At 48.6% G+C, this 20087-nt stretch overlaps 1 protein-coding gene across 3 annotated transcripts in view; it reads right to left on the bottom strand.

The window, feature by feature from the left end:
* RPAP1 (RNA polymerase II associated protein 1) overlaps nt 1-20087 on the bottom strand; it is an 850859-nt gene that overhangs the window by 174071 nt on the left and 656701 nt on the right. For all 3 annotated transcript variants that reach the window (XM_069638789.1, XM_069638790.1, XM_069638791.1), the window contains exon 17: nt 9670-9871. In XM_069638789.1, coding sequence (XP_069494890.1) covers nt 9670-9871 — 202 coding nt within the window. The remainder of the gene's footprint in view (nt 1-9669; nt 9872-20087) is intronic.

The following is a 20087-nucleotide window of genomic DNA, read 5'->3' on the forward strand; positions in this document are numbered from 1 at the left end:
CAGGGGTTTTAGGTGAAGACATTAAAGAGTATCTGACAACTCTAACACATACAAATAAATGTGTCTCCCGACAGATTGCACTGCCCCGACAAGAGGACACACCGAATACTACAATGACAACAGTGACAGACTCCCCGCCTGCCCAAACGCTGTTGCCTGGAGAATTCATTTATGTACGGAGCTTTGTTAGGAAATGCAATAACGCCAGATTTCATGGTGCCTATGAAGTGGTGTCTTCCACTCCCCTCGCTGTGAAAGTGAAGGGGCTTTGCTATTGGATTCACCTCTCTGATGTCCGCAGGGCACCCCCAAACACTACACAATTGCCTTAAGGGCACCTGACACTGATCATTTACCCCATTACTAGCTATTCGGCCAAACTATACAATGGGCCTCATTATGACCCTACCGGTCTGGAAACAAGGGCGCCGGTTGGCTTACCGGCACTGTTATTTCTGGACCAGCATATTACAGGTTTGCCTGCTGGAGCCGCCATGCCCAACAGGTCTGACCTTGCCAGGCACTGTGGCCACAGTAGGCAGAAGGGTCAAGGAAGCACCGGCACTGTTAGCAACGGTGCTGGTGCTTCCGTTTCCCCATTCCCATAGAGTCCTATGGCACTCTATGGGAATGGGGACTTAGAATTTTACCGGCGCCTGACTTTCCGGGCCGACGGGGTTGTAATCTCCCGGTGGCACCAGAAAGTCAGGTGCCAGTAAATATTTACAGGTCCGGCGGCAACCGGCCAGTAGCACCGGCACGGTTACTGCCAGAGCCGTAATGAGCCCCAATTTCTCTCAACCCCTATCCCATTTGTGCACACATACAGTTGTTTGGTCATAATATAAACATTCTCTTTTCCTTTTAGGAGAGAAGATGATGGGGCCAGCAGCGTCAGACACATCTGTATATGTTAGAAACAACGACACAAATATGGACAGAGCACATTACAAAGTTGACATGGATTGCAGCAATGGAAAACCCAGTGAAAGTGCACAGATAGGAAACATAAGAACTTTGCTTCCACAGCGAAGGAATCTTTTTTATCGTCTCTGACAAACAATGCAACAGGACCCTGCTGATTCCAGACCTGAAGAGGGGCACATCATGGAGGGGGCTACTGTTCACTGGCAAAGCTGCACTCAGCACTTTTAGTAATCCCAGAAGAACATATGCACGGGGGGCCGTACCCGATAAAGCCCCAACCGTTTCTCCCGTGTTTGAAGAACAGAATCCACTACCTCCACCAGAGTTTCACATCCTACCCTGAAGAGGACAATATGAAAAGTTGCGGAGGAAGAAAAGATCAAACTATCTATCCAGAGACTCAGCCATGTTACTTGGAGAAATCTCTGATGAATGCAGACTTTTTGCGCTCGTTAGGGACGTTCTTTTCCTCGCTTTTGTTACCCGGCGTGCAGGAAGCGGCCAATTCAAAATGGCCTTAAATTGTACACTGGGAATTGGTCCAGTTGGCAAATTATACGGAACATGGGTTCAAAGTCAAAGGCCGAGATGAAAGCCCCAAGACTGATGATGATGCAGAACGGCCACGTCCTCGATATTTTGAAGGCAATGGAAGGAGGCGTGTTCTGAAAGAAATTGGGGATAAATGTTGCACGTTCGTGCCTCCCGAAGTCGCAGAGAACGGGTAATTTTCCCACATAATTGCAGCCGTACATGGTCTAGCAGTTTGCATGAAGAAAGAAGGAAGAATACAAGGAAATGACTGGTTTGACGATGCATAAGTTTGGGGGCCCATCTTGCTTAGGTGCCATTGTGAAGATGCTGGTACCAGTCGTCGTGTTCATCCTGGTCATCTTTTGCACCTGCCAAATGGGCCTCCGGTGTTGGTCCAAAGCAGTGCCTATTAGTGCAATGATGATGGTGTCAATTGGGATTACGCACGTTCCTCACAATACAAAAAAAAGTGAAATACAAACTGACCACGCCGTCCCTCACATGGTCCCCATCCCCTATAGAGACAAAGTAGACTGTTTGTATCATACCAATATTATTCCACCCCCTGACCCTGAGAATTATGAGGAAGTAGGGGTGGATCTGGCAGGCGATGGGGGATGCATTTATATGACCTGCACGCCTGAGAAATATGTGCAATCAGGGGAAATCTTGCAGTCCGTGTTCAGGGCCTGGATACCACAGAAGGGGACCCCACCATATGAGACAGCGGTGAAGAGGGAGAATGAGCGCATGCGTGGGGGGGGGTTTGTTACTGTAGAAGTAACGAAAGGGGTGAATGTAGGGAAGGGAATTAACCCAACCTACCCCCATAGGCGCTTTAGGGGGAGGTGAACCCCCATTGCAAGAACTATAATAGACCGGGGGTAAGAGTCCTAAAGGTGCCCAGAAGATCATAATATTGTACACAATTAAGCTGGTTAGACATAGTGTGCGCATGTAAGACATATATTACGTAGCCATAGTGGAAGCATAGGGCTGCACGGCCATGCAGTATTTAGTGTGTTAGACAAACGATGTGAGCCTGAAGGGGAAATCTGAATAGACCCAAGCGCTGATGAGAAGAACAAGTTACTTTCTTACCTGGTAGCGTTCTTTCGATGGGATGTTCTGACGACTTATTCCACATCTATGACAGGTAATCACCACAGCTGTGCTGCTTCGGAAAATTTTCGGCGTCTGCGTCGATGATGTTGATACGCTGTCCTCGAGGGCCTCCGTCGAGCCGACGTCACAGTATGTTAAATGTAGGACGCACGACACCCGTAGCCTCAGTTGTAGTTTTTTCCCCAGAACGTGTGGCACCAATCTACTGCCAGTATGACTACAGAAAGCCTTGCGGAAACGAAAGCTGCAATCGCATAAGAAATTCTGTAGAGGGGCAGGTAGGGAGGGAGCGATGTGGAATACGTCGTCGTAACATCCCATCGAAAGAACGTTATCAGGTAAGAAAGTAACTTGTTCTTCGAAGGGATGGTTCCTCCGACGTATTCCACATTTGTGACAGACTCCCAAAGCACTACCAACGTAAGGAGGTGGGAAAATAATTTAGAAATTTAGGCTGCCCAATTAAATTGCAGAATAGAGGACTGCCTTGCCAAAGGCCAAATCTTGCCCATGGATAGAATCCGGGGAGTAGTGTTTTACAAAAGTATGGACAGAGGCCCATGTGGCTGCTTCACAAATGTTACGAATGGGAACACCCCTCTGCAGGGCAGTACAGGCAGCCACACCCCTAGTAGAATATGCCCGTAAGCCTACTGGAGGGTCCTTACCCGCCAAACGGTAACATTCAGAAATTGTCAAGATAATCCATCTAGACAAAGTCTGTTTAGTAACAGCTTGTCCCAAACGCCTTCCAGCGTACCCTACAAAGAGCTGGTCGTCCACTCTGACCCAGGACATGCGTGAGATGTAAAAACTTAAAGCTCTCCTAGGATCCAACCTATGGAGCCTCTCCTCTTCCTTACCAGGATGCGGAGGAGGATAGAACGCTGGAAGAATGACCTTCTAGCTTAAATGAAATTCCGACACAACTTTCGGAAGAAAAGAAGGACGAACCCCAAGGACAACCCTGTCCTTATGGAACACTGTGAAGGGTGGCTTAACAGAAAGTGCCTGCAACTCATCCGCTCGCAGAGTGAAAGTGACTGCAACTAAAAATACAGTTTTCAAGGTCAACAGTCTTAAAGGACAAGAATGTAAAGGCTCAAACGGAGCTCCCATTAGGAATTTTAGAACCAGGTTAAAATCCCAACCGGGCACCTGGAAAGGTGACGGCGGGAACACATTAGTGAGCCCTTTCAGAAACTGAGAAATCAAAGGAATTTTAAAATAAGAATACTCCTCAGAGGAGCGCTTAAATATGGACAGCACCGCCAGGTAACCTTTAATGGTACCCACTTGCAGGCCCTTGTGGGCTAATGAAAGCAAAAAAGACAGAACCACAGAAATGGCACATGAAAAAGGATCCACATTCTTAACGCTGCACTAGTCGCATAACTTCCTCCAACGGCAACGGTACAGGGACTTTGTTGCAGGCCTTCTGGCCGAAAGCAACACCTCCATCACATCTTCAGGGAGGTCCCAATCCTTATAACTCAACCTTTCAGAAGCCAAGCATGAAGGTTGAGGGACTTGACCTCTGGATGGAGAACTAGACCCCCCCTCCCGTAAGAGCAGATCGTCTCGGTAGGGAAGACGGCGTGGAGGGCAAATGGACATGACGAGAAGGTCCGGGTACCACGTTCTCCTGGCTCATGCCGGGGCAATGAGGTTAATTCGGAAACCGAACCTCCGTAACCTCCGCAGCACTTGCGGAATGGCGGGGACTGGAGGAAACGCGTACAGCAGTGGGAAGGACCACTCCACTACGAAAGCGTCCCCTAAGGCTCTTGGAGGAAATTCCAGCAAGCAGAATCTTTCGCACTACCGGTTGACACTGGTGGCGAAGAGATCCACTTGAGGGGTCCCACAAAGGGCAAAGATCTCCAGGAGAATCTCCTGAGCCAGCTCCCACTCGTGAGAGACCATGCTCTGCCTGCTCAGAGCGTCAGCTGCCGCGTTTTCGTCTCCGCCCATATGAACTGCCGAGATCGAAATTTCCTACTGGATTGCCCAGAACCAGAGCTGCATCGCCTCTCTGCACAGAGGGAGAGATGCTGACCCCCCCTTTTTGTTGAGGTAGTGCATGGCCACTGTATTGTCCGTCAGAATCAGGACAGTCTTCCCAGCAACAGACGGCAGAGAAGCCTTCAGGGCTAGCCTGACGGCCCTCAGCTCCAACAGATTGATATGGAGTCTGGACTCCGACGGAGACCAACGACTGTTGACTGTCAACTCATTGGCATGAGCTCCCCATCCCGGGATGCGTCCGTCACGATCGTCACCTCTGGCCAGGATAGCCAAATGGAGCCCCCTTCATCAGATTGCCTTCGACGGCCCACCACAGAAGATCCTGGGCGACCGAGGGCAGCACCTGAACGGGGTCCGACATCCTGCCAGAGGACTAACCACTACATCTTGAGAGCCCACTGCAGAGATCTCATCCGCCGCCTGGCCTCTGGCACCAGGAGAATGCAGGATGCCATGAGGCCGAGCAACCAATGCCGGGAGACTCTGGGCATGTTGAAACTTGTTCACCATCTGCAGAATGTGATGAGCCCTCACCTGGGGAGGAAAACACAGCCCCAGGGATGTGTTGAGCACTGCTCTGATGTACTGGAGCCGCTGGGTAGGTGTCAAGTGGGAATTCTTTAAGTTTAGGGAGAAGCCCAGCCTGTGAAGGGAGTGGCAGGTGACTGACAAATGATCCAGGACTTGCTCGGGAGAGCACACCCTGATCAACCAATCGTCCAGGTAGTGGTAGACGTGAATCCCCCCTTTCCTGAGATACGCTGCCACCTCGGGGAGGAGGTCAATCCGAACGGCAGGACCAGAAACTGAAAGTGCGAGTCGGCAACCGTGAACCTCAGGTACTTCTTGTGCTTGGGATGAATCGGCACATGAAAGTAAGCATCCTTGAGGTCGAGAGACACCAACCAGTCCTGAAGTTGAAGGGCCTGGAGGACTTGAGAGAGAGTAACCATCTTGAACTTGTCCTTCCTGAGGAGCTTGTTCAAACCACGCAAGTCCATGATGAGTCTCAATCCCCCGTCTTTTTTCAGGATCAAAAAATATGGGGAATACCATCCCTTGTTCCTCTCCGCTACAGGCACCGGTTCTATGGCGCCTTTCTCCAGCAGGGATTTGATTTCCAGCGCAAGGCGCGGATCCGGACACTTCAAAGAGAGATTCCCTGGTGGATTGTCGTGAGGCCTCTGCCAGAAAGGATAACAGTAGCCGTGGGCTATGTATGATCTCCAGAACCCACACATCTGAAGTAATGGCACGCCATTCTACAAGATGCTGCGCCAACCTTCCCCCAACCGGTGAACCATGGGATATGGGACACGGCCTCATGACTGAGCTGAAGCAGCTGCGGTAGTGCCTGAGGGCAAAGAGGCAACTGCCCGAACGGCTTTGGCACCTCGAGTACCTTGTTTTCCACCTCTAGTACTCCTACGTTGGCCCCTTTGACTGGCCGCTCCCCTCGATCTACCAAAAGATGAGTAGTATCGAAAGGAACCTCCCCTCCATTGCTGTCCCCTAGGACGAAAAGGCGGAGGTTGGCGGACTGCAGCGCTCAACGACTTCGCTGCATCCTTTGAGGTCTGCAACCTCTCAATGCTCTCGTCAGCCTTGCTGCCAAAAATATGTACACCATCAAAAGGGCATGTTGAGAAGCCGGGCTTGTACGTCAGGAACAAACCCCGACTTCCGCAACCACGCAAATCTGCGCATCACGGTGCTCGCCGCCATGGGCCGGCTGACACAGTCTGCCATGTCCAGACCCGACTGAACGGATTCACACATGGCATCCTTGCCATCCTGAACGAGGGCAAGAAAACCATCCCATTCCTCCCTTTCGGGAATATGTTCAGCTGCCAAAGACACACAATTCCACAGAGTATGAGTGAAACGTGCTAAGGCACACACGGTGTTGGCTACCTGTAAAGCCATACCCCCTGAAGAAAATACTTTTTTCGCCCAGCCATCAAAACCTTTGTCGTCCCTATCAGGAGGGATGGTAGGGTACGACGCCTGCTTTGCTGGGTCCGTAGCCGCCTGCACCATCTAACTCTCCAGAGTGGGGTGCATAGTCAAGTAGCAGGGGCCGCTACTGGCTGGGCGGTATTTTTTAAGCAACAACTTGCTCACTGCCGGAAGACTCTCCGGAGCAGTCAAAGTCGCCGCCACCACCCATCTCTGTAAAGCCATATGGAATGCCAACACCGGGTCAGTGGGTGGACCTTGGTCAAGGATATCTGTCAGGTCATCCTGCAGAAAATCCACTGGTGGTGCAGACCACCCCAAGTACTCCGTCACCCTTGACAGGAGGCGCCTGTACGAAGATTCAGCATGCGTACCAGGCTCAGGTCTGCCAAACTCGACCTCCGGGGAGGTATCAAGACCACTGGCGTCGTGCAAAGACTGACGTAGGTCTTCCAACTGGCTATGACCAAGAGTTCGTCAGGAACCTCATCAGGAACCAAACCTTTATCAGACCCTTCATCCACCTCAGAAATATAATCCAGAGGCTGGAATGGGGGCACAGAAAAAGGCACATTTTTCGACTTGGGCAGGGCCTTCCTCGGGGGTTCCACCGGTCTCCGGGGTAACTCCGATAAAGCCTCCTTAAAAGGTGTTGAGGGCGTCGACAGAATCGGTGTCGACGTCGCGCGTGGCGCCGATGGCTTCGACACAGGCCTCGAGGGCGGTGCCCCGAGCGTGTCCTTCGACGGCCTCGGCGCCGATGGCGTCGATTACTTCCTCGGAGGTGGAGCCTCGAGAGAGTCCCTCGACGGACATGGCGCCGATGGCGTTGACGTCTTCTTCGAAGACCTCACAGGTCCGACGGTCTCAAGGGCGTTGAGGACCAGGACCTGGAGTGGGCATGGCTAGAGCGATCCACCTTGTCCGATCGGGACCTCGAAGGCTCCCGATGATCGCACCGACCACCCGAGCCCGAAGGCGTGCGAGCGGCGGCCCTAGCACATTCCCTGCTGGCTTCTTTCAAAGGCGCAGATGGAACGGAGCCCTGCGATTGGAAAATCACCAACATCTCCGTACGAAATGCATCCCATTCCGCAGGAGAAGAGTGCTTGTTGGGACAAGCAACCCGCCGACGGGCTTAGTCCTTGGACGAGGAAGGCAACCGGTGATGGCGCTTCCGCGAATGCCTCAAGGGGGCAGAGGACTCGTGAGAACCACTCTGGGACCGAGACCCCCTGGACTTACGCCAACGACCCGGAGAGTCACCTCTCGAATCGTTGGTCGAAAGCCCAGCGGATTTCGACTTTCGGGGCTTGGAAACCTTACCGACAGAAAGCTTCTTCTTCCGTTCCCGCAAGGCCTTTGATGTTAACGACTGGCAATCGTCACAGTCATCCGTGGCATGGTCCTCACCGAGGCACCAGAGGCAGGCGTTGTGCGGGTCCATAAGTGACATCTTGGAACCACAGTCCCAACACTTCTTGAAACCCGACCGCGGGGTGGAAGAAGACGAAGACATGATATCTTCTCAACAAACACGTTCGTAAGAACCGATAGAATAACTCAGAAGAACCGAGGCGCGCCGAGAGCTCCGAAGCGAACACATTCGTGGAAAAAACGGAACTGAGGCTACGGGTGTCGTGCCTCCTACTTATAACATGTGACGTCGGCTCGATGGAGCCCCTCTACGACAGTTATTTTGACGTCATCGACGCAAGACGCAGAACATTTTCCGAAGCAGCACAACTGTCGTGATTACCTGTCATAGATGTGGAATACGTCGGAGGAAACAATCCCTTCGAAAGGCCCACACTGCCAAGCTCCACAGAAACCCTTCTTTGTTCTAAAGTTGTTGTCAATATGTTTGCTCCAGAATGTGCCCTTCAAGGCCACAAGACAGTAGTAGGCGCCTTGGTGTACGTGTAATCACAAACAGGCCAGAGCAGACCTTTGACCCCCACCCAGCCAACTATGAGTTATAGCCCCTTCAACTGCCCTCGTTTCAAGACCCCTGAATTCCAAGATACCAGTTGACCCCAGACCACCGACCATGAACTAAGCAACCATAAAAGATCTAAGAGCATGGTCGTCCCACCTTTAATTCACAGTGACATGATTTGTAATGCGAGCTACAGGGAGGGGTAAATTATAGTTCAAAAGCGAGGGTGGAAGCCTTGGAACCCGGGAGACGCGATCGGGATGAGTGAAGTATGTGTGGGTCAATGTGACCTCCGGACTCCCCATGTGCCAGTCTTTGAGCATGCCAGGTGCACTGTATAATGATAGAGTAGCACTGTTCGAAAATGTAGCTAATTGCTTCTTTGGCCTTGGTTCACTGGAGACGATGAGCCCAGCAGAACTCACGTGATGAAAGACAGACCAAATGGGCTGGGAACAATAAGCGGTCATCCACTATTGAGCAGATCGACCAAGTGTATGTTCGCACCAATCAGCGACGTGGGTTTCCACTGTATACAATCACGTGACCTATGATGCTGTCTCTCCTTTTAGCTTCTGCTTGTACCCCTTATGGGCAGAACGTTCCATAGCAGCAGAGTTCTTTGCTGACACACCCATTTTTGTAGAAATAAAGCCTGTTATCCTTGCAAGAGTTTCTTGCGCCTTTTTCCCTAGCGGGTTGTATTTTCTATGGTGTGAGCATTTAGGTGCGTGCCTTCACCTTTAAAAAGGCAGTCCGGCCACAACTGCTAGTTCACATAGCCCCTCTACAAGACTACAAGCAACCCCAGATGTGTTTCAAAGCTGAGATATGTCTGGGCTGCTTGTGTTTCCATACAGAGGGGACGTGATATAGCAGTTCTGGATGGACTGCTCTCATTAGTGGCAGTACCAACACTCACTGATTTGTACAATGACAGACCCCTTATGCAATGGCACTAACCAACTAAAATGGATAGTGTGGGAGGTTGCATAGAGTAAGGTTAGTGGTTAAGATTATTCTTAACTTTCAACTTACCCCATTTTTTAGTTACTCTTTGTCCACCTAACTGAGAGCAGATATGCCCAGACATAGGTCTCTTGCTTGCTGTGCAATAGGAAGCAAAGCCCCCACCCACACCATTCCAAGGGACTCACTTGCCGACTGCAGGCTCTGTAGTAGGCCCCTAAATAGATGATATATGATGTCGTTAGAGGTCGAATGATGTCCCAAGTGGCTGGAGAGGAGACCTCCTGCAAGGATTTCTTCAGACATGCTTCCAGGAAGGGCTTTAGCCCCGAGACATGAATCCAGGAAATCGGAGGAGGAGGAATCTGAGGTCCATCATCTGGGAGACTGCTGCAATTACACAAAACATTTAAATTAGAGACAGAGTACTTAACATGCAACTTAATAGAAGGTAAAAGGGATTAGGAAAGGCATTTTCGCAAAGCAATGTACCATGCACCGTCCCTTACTGTATTAAATGCTACTTATGTGCATATGTAAACATAATTGACCCCTGCTCTTTAATGAAGCAATGTCCATGTGGTGAACGAAGTAAAAGGGAAACGTTGCTTCTCTATGGTTTTTTCCGCTCCTCTTTACATGACAAAGCAATGGCAGGAAAGGAAACAATCTTAAAATGTCGAAGATCTTTATTCACCCATGTCAACATCAATTTTCAAAAATTGTACAAAAAAAAGCTCACATATTCTCGACCAATCACTAGATCATGTGTCTCCAAGTCAGGCCCTTAAGAGCAAGACTGACACCAGGTTTTCAGGAGAAACATAAAATGCATGTGAATACAGTGAATCCAAATGTGATTTATTTGCACAGTCAATGGTTATCCTGAAACCCTGGCGTGGTTGGGGTTCTCAGTCACTTAGCCTGGAGACCCCTACACTCTATGGAGGCTTATGCACAGCATATGCAAATCACATTCATCCCAGTTGAGATGGAAGGGTGGGAAGGATGTGATGTAGCCATTCCTGGAATCTGCAACAAGTAAGTAAATCACTGACAAAGAAAAATAAAACCGCCCTTAATCAGCACTCTTAATTGCAGACTACTTACCATTTACACACCTTTTTGTGAAAAGACATTGGGCCTCATTACGACTCAGGCGGTAAGGGTTTTACGCCGGCGTAAACAGCGCCGACCCTTACCGCCTGAGTACGAGGTCCCTTAGCGCCATGGCGGACTTAACACCTGCTTTTAGCAGGTGTTAAAATCCATGGCGCTAAGGGACCATGGAGTTAATTACGCCACCGTAATTTACGGTGGCGTAATTAACGCCTTCCCCACTCCCATTATGCCCTATGGGGCAAAAATGGGAATGGGGAAGGGTAAATGGGGATTTGGGACTTACCGCCCCGCCAAGGTCGTAATGGGGCGGTAAGTCCGCCAACCACCATGGCGTAAACATAGTTTACACCATGGTGGTAAAGTCACGGCCCAGGCGGTAACTTACCGCCTGGGTCGTAATGAGGCCCATTGCATTTAAATAGCACAATGATACAAGTCTTAAAACAGAGTGAGAAGTGACAGACATTTGTCAAATGCAGGGATTTCCAAAAATGAGGCGTGTCTGCTCTAGGAGTTGCTATGCTGCTGTCATGCACCGTGAATACTCAAATACATGTTCAATAAAGAGAGCAAAGCACATTTATTATTCTAAAAATGTAGGCATCAATGGCATTAAACTATTGGCATGAACAGCTCTCCATCAACAATACAAACCAAACTCAAGTGCAGCTCTCATCTACATACACATCCTTTAATGTCTATTTATTAAGGACTACCATAGATCATTGCCTCAAACACAGTCCATGTCCAATGGAAGAAACACATAATATCTTTAAGGAAAAGCTGAGACGCGACTGAAGAATATTTTGTGAAGATGATGGACACTGATAATTACAGGTAACACTTTCCTCTATAGCAATGGTTTTCAATGGATTTTCAGCACCGAAAGCAGTGTCCATTGTGCCAGGCAAGATCAGCAGACAAATCTATAACCAGTTTGGAACTTTCCAGCCACTTCTGTTTTCTAGGGATAGGCAAACGAGGGGTGAAGCGATAGAGTATGTGCAGCACAGAATCTGGTATTTTAACTGTCCCTTCACTTCCTTCAGGACCATTGACCTTATTCATTCCCTCTCCCCTAGCCCTGGGTCGCCGTCCTAGGTGATATAAACGGTCACTCAGTGCCTCTGGGATTTATAGTGTTCCAAAAATGTATTATTTGGCTTATGGCGTTTCTGGATGATGCCGGCATACAACACTACCAGGTACCAATAGCCGGTCCTTCTAGGTTGTCAGACAGGGACATTTCTATGTACTTCTTTACACTCAGCGCTTGCTCACCTGCTCAGATTCCTCCAGTTGTCTTTTTTCTTCCTCCGTGCTGTCTCTCCCTGATCCAGCTCTTTCCTCACCTTCTCCTCCTGTCATCTTTCCTTTATATTCATCCATCTTCTTTTCTTTGACCAAATGTTCCAATTGTTCCTCCTCTCCCAGTTTGTCTCTCTCCCTGGCTCACTCCATCCTTCCCCTTTTTCTCTTATTACTGCAGCATTCTGTCTCCATTCCGCTCTGCTTCTCTCTGTATTTGTCTCGCTTTGCATTTGCAGTCAAATATTTAACCCCACACGCGTGTCACATTTACTCTCTCTTTTAAATGTCAGACATGGTAATTGATCCCGTAAATGGGAAACCTGCATCAGCTTTGTGAGACTCAGGAGTAGGCCCATCGATTGGCAGGGAGGTGAACAAACTACACTTTCCCCATATACAATCGCTTGTTTGATGGGTATGACTCTATGGCTGTGATGCGGATGCCTGCTGTGAGCAAGCATTCCTGGCTGAGGCATTTTCTGCTTTACTTGGGTGACTGCGAGCCCCCACTATATGCGCAGGATGGGCTTGTTAGGTCTCCCACTCCCAAAATGGTGTTCTGCTAGACTACAGTATCTATAGAGTTTGTCATGCCGATCGTGGAGACCCATAAAGATGAGTAAGAAGAACGAATTACTTACCCCTGGTAATGTTGTCATGGGTAGTAAAGCTCAGTGGCAACATGCTCATCTTGGAAGCAAAAAGATGCAGAGCAACACAGGTTTGAATCCCAGGTTCGGGCTTATAAACCTCTTCGGTATTAAAGTCAATTTTTATTTAAAAAATAGATAGGCAAGATAAAAAAAAAAAATACTAGCATTCTCCGTTTTAAAACTTCCTGTGTAAAATTTAGAGCTATTCAAGCTCAAAATTTGCAAAAGCAAGCACATGGGTGCATCCATTTTGTGAAATGGAGGCCCTCCTGTGCTGGCTTTTGCGGCACTAATGAAGGAAAAGCCAGCCAGCTGTAGTAAACAAAGGCTACCGCTGGGTGGCTTTCCCTTCATTAGTGCTGTAGGCGGAGGACGGGGACTGGAGACCAGTGCAGGAAAGCTGCAGCTGAATCTCGGTAAGTGCTATTTATTTTTATTTTTTAAATAAGCACTAGCTGCGTTTTTTTTTTCTAAGTTTGCCGGGCTGGAGGAGCCCGGAAAACTTAGAAATAAAACCGCAGCTTTAAAAACGTTGTATTTATGTTTGCGGTCGCTTTTGAATCGACGGCAAACATAAATACGTTATTGTGTTGGAAAACGCTGCGGTTTTTCTTTCCAAGTTTCTCAGGCTCCTCCGGCTCGGAGGAGCCTGAGAAACCCGGAAAGAAAAACCACAGCGTTTTCCAACACAACTGCGTTGTTTTTGCCTGAATCTGCTTTCCCATTTGGGGTTTTCGGGTTCCCCACTGGGAGCCCGAGAGCACCAAATGGGAAAGCAGATTCAGGCAGAAACAACGCGGCATTGCGGAAAACAACCGCATTGTTTCTGCCTGAATCTGCTTTCCCATTTGGGGCTCTCGGGCTCCCCGTGGGGAGCCCGAGAGCCCCAAATGGGAAAGCAGATTCAGGCAGAAACAACGCGGCATTGCGGAAAACAACCGCGTTGTTTCTGCCTGAATCTGCTTTCCCATTTGGGGCCTCGGGCTCCCCACGGGGAGCACGAGAGCCCCAAATGGGAAAGCAGATTTAGGCAGACAACGCAGCATTTAGCATTTCCCATTTGGGTCTCTCGGGCTCCCCACAGGAAATCAGCTGTAGGTAGAAACACTACGCGGCATGTAAACATAACCGCGTTGTGTTTCTGCCTGCTGTGGCTTTCACTTTGGGTCTCCGGTGCTCCGGTGCTCCCCTCCCCTTCAAAAGCGACCGCAAACATAAATACGTTTTTAAAGCTGCGGTTTTATTTCTAAGTTTTCCGGGCTCCTCCAGCCCGGAAAACGTAGAAAAAAAACGCAGCTAGTGCTTATTTAAAAAAAAAAAAAAATAGCACTTACCGAGATTCAGCTGCAGCTTTCCTGCTCTGGTCTCCGGTCCCCGTCCTCCGCCTGCAGCACTAATGAAGGGAAAGCCACCCAGCGGTAGCTTTTGTTTACTACAGCTGGCTGGCTTTTCCTTCATTAGTGCCGCAAAAGCAAAAGCCAGCACAGGAGGGCCTCCATTTCACAAAATGGATGCGCCCATGTGCTTGCTTTTGCGAATTTTGAGCTTCAATAGCTCAAAATTTTACATAGGAAGTTTTAAAACGGAGAATGCTAGTATTTTTTTTTATCTTGCCTATCTATTTTTTAAATAAAAATTTTTACTAGACCATCCCTTTAAGCGCGTAATAAAAAAACCAATTAGAATGGATGTTTGATTGGATGTTCGCCCAACGTATTCCTCATCTTTGATATCTCCGTCACCACCAGCTGCTCTGGAATTGTTTCTCTCTCAGTAGAGGGCGCTGTCCATGCCGTCGACTCATGCCCCTCCGTCCAACCTCGAGTACGACGTCACTGCCTGTATATATAGCATGCACTGTGCCGTTACTTAAGTTCTAGTTTTTCCTCTCTTCAAAAACACAGATATTCACACGGTGAAAAAGACCACACGGTAAAGGAGAGGAAGGTGTAATACACAGAAATTCTACTGAGGGGTAGGATGAGAGGGGCAATGAGGAATATGCGGGAGGAACATCCAATTGAAAGAACATTACCAGGGGTAAGTAACGTGCTGTTCTAATGGATTGTGTCCTCCCACGTATTCCCCATCTTTGATACACTTCCAAAGCAGTATGATGTACGAGGTGGGAACAGAGTTTATTTGTCATCAAGCCTGTTTATAACAGCCTTCCCAAATTTTTCCGACACAGAGTGCAGGCAATGATATTTTGTAAATGTATGCCCACACCCCTAGTTGAGTGTGATCATAAGCCTGTAGGAATGTCTTTACACGCTAAATTGTAGCAATCTGACATACATAGTACAATGCAGCGTGGTCTAGTCTCAGTTTAGCCAAACTGGAGATGTAAAAACTCGAGGCCCTCCTAGGATCAATACAATGTAGCCTCTCTTCCTCCTTGGAGGGATGCAGTGGTGGGTAGAAAGTAGGCAGTAAAATTTTTGTAGTACCGTGAAATTCAGAAACTACCTTAGGTAGAAAGGTAGGATGGATCTTCAAAACAACCTTCTTGTAAAAGGTGGTAAAAAGAGGCTTACATGAAAGAGCCTGTAATTCACTAACTCTTTGTGCCGATGTAATGGCCGTTAAGAAAACAGTTTTGAGGGTTAACGTCCTCAGAGGATATGAATGTAATGGCTCAAAAGGAGCACCCAAAAGGAATTTCAGTACAAGGTTTAGGTCCCACACTGGTACAATGAAGGGACCGGTGGGAACACATTAGTAAGTCTCTTAAAAAATTGCACTACAGTAGGGATCTTAAAATAAGATGCCTACTCTGGCGAGCGCTTAAAAACAGACAGCGCTGCTAGATAGCCTTTCACAGTGGCAATATGAAGTTCCTGATGGGCCAAATCAAGCAAAAAGGAGAACACCACTGGTGTGTCGCAAGCAAAAGGATCCACATTCTTAGCTCTACAACAGCTGCACAACTTATTCCAATGGTAGCGGTACAGAGACGTTGTTACTGGTATTCTAGCTGAAAGCAACACTTCCATTACGTCTTCCGGGAGGTCCCAATTCTTGTATCTCAACTGTTCAGAAACCAGGCATGAAAATTGCAAGTCCTGATCTCTGGATGGAGAATGTGACCTCCTACTTGCGAGAGTAGGTCCTCTCTTTGGGGAAGACGAATTGGAGGGTAGATGGACATGTGCAGAAGGTCTGGGTACCATGACCTCCGTGGCCCAATCTGGAGCAATCAGGAGAATGGTTTTCCCGAACTTCCTCAACCTCATGATGACATGAGCAATTACAAGGACCAACGGAAACGCACACAGGGGTGGAAACTCCCAGTCCACTACGAACGCATCTCCCAGGAAATTCCCTGGAGCAGAACCGGTTGCACTTCCTGTTGACACTGAACGCGAACAGATCCACTTGAGGAGTTCCACAAAGGGCAACGAATTCTTGAAGGACTTCCTGAGCTAGTTCCCACTCATGGGAGACTCTGCTGCTCTGCCTGCTCAGAGCATCTGCCGCTGTGTTCTCCTCTCCGGCAAGGTAAATGGCTGTGAGAGATATTCCTTCTTGCAGTGTTCAAAACCAGAGCTACATTGCCTCTCTGCACAGTGGTAGTGACCCTATACCACCTCTCATGTTGAGGTAGTACATGGCCACTGTGTTGTCATCATTATCACAACATTCTTCCCCCGTACAGAAGGCAGATAGGCCATCAGCGCTAGTCTGATTGCCCTCAGCTCCAAAAGGCTGCTCGTCAGATCGTTGGCGTGGGTTCCCCAACCCGTTAGGGAAGCATCCTTAACTACCGTTATCTCTAACCATGGTTGCCAGAAAGGTTCCTGTTACAGTACATTCTCCTCGCACACCAAAGGAGATCCCGGGACCTTGCTCAGGACCTGAAGTAGGCCCGTCATTCTGCCGCAGAACTAATACCACTGAGAGCTGAGGGCCCATTGTAGAGACTTCATTCTCAGGTGAGCCTCTGGCACAAGGAAAATGCAGATTGACATGAGGCCGAGCTACCTCAAAAAATGGAAGGATGAAAGATGTTGAGTGTTCTGAAACTTGCTGACCATCTGTCAAATGTGTTGAGCCCTCTCCTCGGGTGGTGAGGATTTCCCCAAGGAAGCATCCAGGACAGCTTCAATGAATTGAAGCTTTTGAGAAGGTATCATGTGGCACTTCTTGAAATTGAGGGGGAAGCACTGTCTGTGGAGAGAGTGATAGGTGATGCTAAGATGTTCCATGATCTGTTCGGGGGAACGTGGCCTGATCACCCAATTATCCAGGTAGGGGTACATGTGAATTCCTCCCTTCCCCTTCTGAGACTTGCTGCCACTACTGCCATAAATTTAGTGAAAACCCTCGGACGGAGGTGAGTCTGAATGGCACAACCCGAAACTAAGTGAGAACTGCCAATGGTGAACCTCAGGTACTTCCTGTGCTTGTGATGAATAGGCACAGGAAAGTAAGCATCCTGAAGGTCCAATAGAGCTGCAGGGCCAGAAGGATATGAGAAAGAGTAACCATTTTAAACTTGTCCTTCCTGAGGAACTTGTTGAAATATCTCAAGTCGAAAAATGGGTCTCAATCCTCTGTCTTTCTTGGGGATCAAGAAGTATGGGGAGTACCACCTCGAGTGCCTTCAGCTAAATGTACCAGCTCTATGGCACCTTTCTCCAGCAGGATGGAAACCACCTGAAGAAGGAACGGATCTGGAACCTTGAGAAAGTGGCTCCTTGGTGGATGATCTGGAGGCCCTTTTAAGAAAGGGAGTCCGTAACCCTGGGCTACCGTTTGCAAGGCTCAAGCATTGGAAAGAATGCCACGCCATTCTTCCAAATGCTGATTGCGCCTGTGGCTTCAGAGAGGTTTTGGGGTAGCTGTGGAGGCAGCTGATAGCAAGGAGGTTGCCACTTGGGCGGACTTACCACTATGACCTCGTCCACCTCGAGGAAACCTTTGCTGGCCACTTTGGCTGGCCTGACCCCTTGTCCTTCTGAAAGATGTACAACATTGAAAGAGATGACCCCTCCAACCTTGAGAAGTCTGATTGAGCTGTTGTAGTTGCCTTATTGCAGACCTGGGGGGGGGGCGAAACGGCACCTGCCCGGAGACTTTCACGGAAGCACAATTGAGTCCTATGGGACACAAATGGGAATGGGTATTAACTATTTACCGGCGCTTCACATCCCGGAACACCAGAGTCGGAATCCCCCAGTGTTTCCAGCAAGCCAGGTGCCAGTAAATTTGAAAGTCTGGCGGTAACACGCCGCTAGCGCCGGCAGGGTTACCGCCGGACATGTAATGTGTCCCATTGACTTAAAAAAGTCTTTCTTCAGGAGAGGTTTAAAAACCTTCACTGGTTCTGTCAACGGCCTCGATGCTGAAGGCTTTGACGTCGAAGAACCCAGCCCGTGACTCGATGGAGTAACAGAGAAATGAGGCCTAGACCTTTCCTTGTCTTGAGGCTTCAAGTCTACTCGAGGAGTCAAAGGTTTTCAGCCCAGGCTTGAGTGCACACAAGCTGAAACCTTAACGGACATGGGCCTTCTTCGGCTCTTTAGAAGGGGAGGGAGAACATCTTTAACATATGTAGGCGAAAATCCCCCCACTCGGCCTAGAGGCCGACTTACCTGGGCAAGATACTTTGCGTTTGGGAGAAGAGTTGGAGGACGTCGAACTGGGTCTGCAACGCTTGTTCTTGGCCTTCTACGAGGAGCCATGGACGACGAGTGGCATGAACCACTTCGAGACTGCAAGCGTTTCTTGGAGCGCCACTGCGGTGGTGAATCCCCCCTCAAGCTCCTTTCATCTGAAAATCATTTCTTCGAAGGAGTCGTCGATGGGGACTTCAATAACGGCCGACTCAAAGCGAATTTCCTCTTCCTCTCCTCAAGCGCCTTCCCTGCCATGGACTGAAAGGAACAGCTGTCATCAATCTTGTGCTCGAGCCTGAGACACCAGAGACAACACAGTATAGGTCAGTGATGGACATCTTGGCCCCACAATCCGCACATTTCTCAAATCCAGTTTTTGGAGTCGACAGTTCTAAAATAACTGTCGATATGACAATTCAAAGAACTGATCTGAAGAAAACTGTGCAGCTGAAAAACAGAACTGAAGTAAACAGGCGCACTGCATGCTATATTTACAGGCGGTGAGGTCGTACTCGAGGGTGGACGGAGAGCGTGGAGAGGCACAAGTTGACGACACACAGCGCACTATAGTGGGAGGAAACATTTTCCAAAGAAGCTGGTGCTGAAGGACATATCAAAGATGAGGAATACTTGGGAGGACACAATCCATTCAAAAGCAACCTTTTTTTGCTTCACCTACTTCCCTTTCCTATCTGTACGGCAAAATCCATTGACCAGCCTAGTGACTGGCTCTAGTTGATTAGTTTTTAGTTTTTTAAAGATGTGCTTCCTCTCACTGTTACTTGCTTTTGTTACTTTGCTGGACCCTCACTCTGACTGTACTACGGACTATCATTGCCATTTCCTTCTTGTTGGTTTCTTAAGTTTTCTTTTTCTTGTGCGGTACTAATTGTGATATTTTTATTCTTTGTACCAACTCAATGTTGTAAATCACCTTGTCAATGGTGCTCTAGAAATAAAATAAACAAAACAATGAGGGGACAATGGTCAGGTTTGAGGCTTGTGCTGAGGGCCAAAACACTGGAAGCTAGGGATGGAGACCATTGTGGATTCCCTGTATACAGCCCATAGGAGAAGCATAGTGGAGCAGGCAGTGGTTTCAGGCCCCATGGTCTCCCATTCCTCACCCCTGCCTCTCACCAGTCTCACCACCTACAACAAGTAAGGCCAGTACCTAGTGGCCATTTAAGAACACAGTTGGGGGTTCTGAAGTACTCTGGTGAGGGGGTCAAAAGACGAATTCAGTAGTATATGCACAGGGTGGCCACCAAGCTAGTCAAAACACTTTCAATGGTAAAATGGCAGAAAAGTGTGGATTCATTTTTGGAATAGGAGAGGGCTGGCATCAATGTAACATATATATAGTCTTTAATAACAGGACCTAAATAGGTGGAAAAAGACAAGCATAGTTAAGGAAACTATCCGCATTGTAAGGGTTCACTAGGATTGAATGGAGGTGATTTAGGAATCAATAAGACATAGAAAACCAAAGAAAGCTATTAGAAATTCAGTTAATGTAGTGAGGAGTCTACAAGAGATAGTCACAGTCAAGCACAATACTATCTACTTTGTGAGATTCATTAGGGGGAAAATTGCATTGCTGTTGTAGGGTTCCATTGAGTGAGCTCAGACTCACAGGTGCCCAATATGGTCAGAGTATGGGGCAGAGAAACACCTCTGCACTTGGAGCCAGGGAAACATGGGGGAGGGGAGTCGGGCAAGCAACCACAGATCAGAGACTAAGCACCTAGGAAAGAGCATTCATGGGTGCTGGCTAAGGTGGGAACAATCTAGGACAGCGGGTGCATTGGTGGGTTTCAGTGCTGGGATTAGGTCTGGCTAGGCGGCAGATGGGTTTTTCCGATTGGTATAGTTAAACCTAAGATGCAGTTCAGACCC

The sequence above is a fragment of the Ambystoma mexicanum genome, chromosome 14, assembly GCF_040938575.1.
Source record: "Ambystoma mexicanum isolate Mex_15411 chromosome 14, UKY_AmexF1_1, whole genome shotgun sequence".
In the NCBI taxonomy this organism is placed as follows: Eukaryota; Metazoa; Chordata; class Amphibia; order Caudata; family Ambystomatidae; genus Ambystoma; species Ambystoma mexicanum.